Genomic DNA, 3,671 nt, shown 5'->3' on the forward strand with positions numbered 1-3,671 from the left:
TTTGTTTATGAACACGGAGATCCTAGGAGCCACCACAGAGGTGCTCATCGAAGATTCAGACTCCACTGGACCCTAGTGGGCAGGGAGCATGTGGGTGCTGGGACAGTTTGGACTCTGTATTTAAAAGAAAAAAGACAAAAAAAAAAAAAAAAAAAGAGGAGACAGTTACTGAAAGAGAGAAAAGCTAAACAAAACTTACAATACTAGTAAATAACCGAAGGGTCTGCTCCCCTCCAGTGTGGATTGCAGCACATCCTCTTTCTCCCAGCCAGTTCTCTCTCTCTCCCTCTGCTCCTTTGTAGAAAGGGGCACATGCTGCCATTACCAGGGCAAGCTGGATTGAGCAACAGATTTCTCTGAGCCGGGGGACACACACTGAGGAAACCCTTCGCTCTACCCCAAAGCAGATGCCTTTCTGGCTCCTTGACATGGCACCACTGGCAAACTAGAAAGCATTTGATGTGCTCTGGACAATTTTCTTAGGACTCATGGTCCCGACTTCTATGCATCGCTGCACTCTGGTCCTTGCAGTCTCATTCTTTCTCCTGGGGCTTTGGAATTTGGCTTGGCACTTTAGGCCCCCTCGGCAGGGTGAGCTGTGAAGCAGCGCACGTCCCTCTCCCCACTGCTCCTCTGCTCCAGCTCTGGCAGGAAGTCGAGGGAACGCCCTGGCTCATAGATCATGTTTGCTTGGAGAGGCCCGGGGGCTACGGGAGCCCTGCGTGGGAGAGGCAAGGAGGAGCATCCCAGTTTGACGACAGTAATTTGCACTTTGAACATGCTTCGTTTTTGTGTTGTGGTAACAAGATTCCTTATTTATTGATTAAAAAAGGGTCGGTATTTTTTAGTTGTGTTCTTAAGGGGTGGGGGCGGAAGGGGTTCAGGGTATTTCCCGGTAGGCTCCTTCACGCTAGCGAGCTGCAAGGGAGCACGTCGTGCCGTCGTAACAGCAGCTGGGAGAGCCAAGGGAAAGGCCACGTTCTCGAGTCAGATGTCTGTCACAGCTTTTCCAGAGTAGAGGGGGAAGCCCAGGAGAGGAGCCTGTTTGCAGTGGGAGTCTCTGCAGGAGCGTTTTAGCAGGAGGATGAGGTGAGTGATGGAACAGCTGGCTATTGTCTACTTTCTTTATTGGGGTGAGCTCCTTGCATTAAATGCTCTTCTTGCCCCCCTCCCTCACTCCCCCGCTCTTGCTCTCTAGCCGTTCAGGGAAGAAGGTCGGTCGTTATCCAGGAACTTGTTCTCGTCACTTAGGACAGTTGTGAGCTGCTTGCTCTGGGGGGATGTTATGCTCCTCATCCAACTCTGCCTCTCGTTTCCAGGTCTAGGCAAAGATACGGAAGCAGGGACTGGATGTGGTAGTCTCGAGCTTGTTTATCCAAGGCAATACAGACTGGTGTGGGACTAAGGGGCTGTCAGCTTCTCTCCCTGCCCCCGTTAGGGCGGAGGCTGTTGTGCAGCCGGGTTCTCAAAGCTTGTGTCTTGTGTGGAAACACCCCTGCTTTCCATGAAATGTGGCAGTTGCCTGCCGGTGTAGTTAGGACAGCTCTAAGCCCTTGGAAAAGTTTACATAGGATATGATGCATCTGCTACGGAGACTTGGATCTTTTTGCTCTTATATGAAACTATGTGTAGAGATTCAGTGGCCTTGAATTCGTAGTGTTTTTGGAAGAGGTGAAGAATAACTTGGGCTTTGTGTTTGTTTGCTTGGTTTTTTGGTTGGGTTTATGTGGTTGGGAGCAGAGCTGATCAATCTTGTTTGACCACAAGATCAGCTACTCTGGTGTGTAGCATACAACAGCGAGGCAAAATCGGGTATCCAGGCTCTGGAGAATGGCAATAAAACATGGAATTTAATTGGAAACTTTACAGGAAACTGCCTGAACACCCACTCTGCCCCTCTTCTGCCTGGAAATCCAGCTGTGGCCCAAGGCTGTCAGCTTCTGTTGCGGGCCATCTGTCCTGATTTGCCCTTTCCCTTCTCCACTTACGTTTGATGGCTTTGTTAGAGCAAGTTGAAACACTTCTGGTGCTGGGGCGGTTCGTGGCTGAGCAGTTTGCAACCCTGGTGTCTTATGCCCTGGGTGCGGGCATCCCACGTTCTGGCACTGTGACAGCAGCGTGGCTCCCACGCCTGCAGGAGATGTGTCCAGCCACGAGCCTCTCCTGGACGTAAGGATGAGGCCCCAGCGTACCTGAACGCGGGTCTCCTGGGACAGTGCATGTCAGGTCCGCGCTGGTACGGTGTTTGGCTAAACCAGTTTCTTCAGCTGGGATGATACAATTTCTTGCTTGGATCAAATTACTGTGGTGTCCCGCAGGAAGGTTTTGGGTGGCCAAACAGCCCCCTCCCCTCGCAAACTGAAGTGAAGCAGCACAATGAGGCATGTTCAAACCCAACTCTGATGGTGTCACCCTCCAGCAGTGCAGGTCTTCTCTCCAGGGAGACTGGGGCTGGCCGAGCCGTGTCGCGTGGTGGCATGTGTCCTGCTCTGGATCCCGGCCGCAGGGGACAGATGTGCTCGCATGGTGCGGGTCCCCACGCTTGCTGCAGAGCGTGCTGCTGGAGCTGCTTTTCGTGCCCTGCCCCTGTGCCCCGTGCGAGGGGCAGAGCCTTGCACAGAACACTAAATGGAGAGCTCCGGGTCTTGTTTTCTGAGGGATGACACTAAAATGCTTTTGGGTCAAGGGCTTGCCTCGCCTCTGGTGAGGCAACGCTTGACACCTGTCTGGGAGGCAAGGGAGGCTGCCTTATCCTGCGTCTGCTCCAACTGCCCCGAGTGGAGCAAAGAGCTTGCATTTCTGGGACGCAGAATTGAGCGGCTCGTTTGAAAAAAAACTGGTCCCTGCCGCTCCCTGCCTTGTATTTCCATGCGCACCTCTCATAGCTCTCCTTTTTCTTTTTCTGGTCTTGGCCAGTTGCCTGTCTGTCCTCTAACCACAGCCTGCTAACCCTTGATGCAGGAGAGACTGGTGTAGTTCCCTTCCCTCTCCCATTTGAAACCCTAAAACTGACACAGCCCTCCTGCAGCTCCTTCCCTCAATGTCTCTCCTTCACTCGCATGCAGTTTGCTTCAATAAATTATTGTAGTAGTTTGCAATAAACTTTTTTGTATATTTTCCCCTCTATTTATTTTTTTTTTCTCCTCCCGGGGAGGGAACAGAGGGGGCACAGGGCGCTTCGCCTGCTTCCAGCACCCTGGAGAGCCTGTGGGTGCTGTGCCTGGCAAGGGCAGACCGCGCAAGCAGGGACCTCCCTGCGGGGTCCCTGGGATGCGGGCTTGGGCTGGGCTGTGCCCGCTGGAGCTGGGGGGCTCCCGGAGCTCAGCAGCGCTTCCTGCGGTAGCCACCAGGTGGCAACGATGCTGGTGGGTTGGCCACCGGCCCCGGGAGCCTGGGCTGGGACAGTCCCCCGGCCAGGCTCGAGCAGGGTGCAGTGTACTGTGATTCTAAAGGGAAACTGCTTTTCAGCTCCTGCTTTTTTCTCTTAGTCTGGGTAATACAGAACCAAAATAAACGTACTGAGGAAAAAAACAATAAACCAAAAGGGCTGATTTTGTCTTGATGCGTGCAGCTCACCTGCGGTGGGTGGCTGGGACCCCTGCCCCTGTCTGCAGCCCCCCTTTGGGGCAGGACCTGTCTAGGAAAGGAGAGTTAGAACTACGGGGCCCGGT

General features: G+C 53.4%; 1 protein-coding gene across 1 annotated transcript in view; it reads left to right on the plus strand.

Moving 5' to 3' along the window:
* LOC104279071 (E3 ubiquitin-protein ligase ZFP91-like) overlaps positions 1–76 on the plus strand; it is a gene marked incomplete at its 5' end in the record, with an annotated part of 15,990 nt that extends 15,914 nt beyond the window's left edge. Inside the window, one exon of the mRNA XM_009876241.1 lies at positions 8–76. Within this exon, the coding sequence (XP_009874543.1) occupies positions 8–76 (69 nt within the window). The remainder of the gene's footprint in view (positions 1–7) is intronic.
* Between the last annotated feature and the right edge of the window lie 3,595 nt (positions 77–3,671).

This window comes from Apaloderma vittatum, unplaced genomic scaffold, assembly GCF_000703405.1.
Source record: "Apaloderma vittatum isolate BGI_N311 unplaced genomic scaffold, ASM70340v1 scaffold2199, whole genome shotgun sequence".
Lineage (NCBI taxonomy): Eukaryota > Metazoa > Chordata > Aves > Trogoniformes > Trogonidae > Apaloderma > Apaloderma vittatum.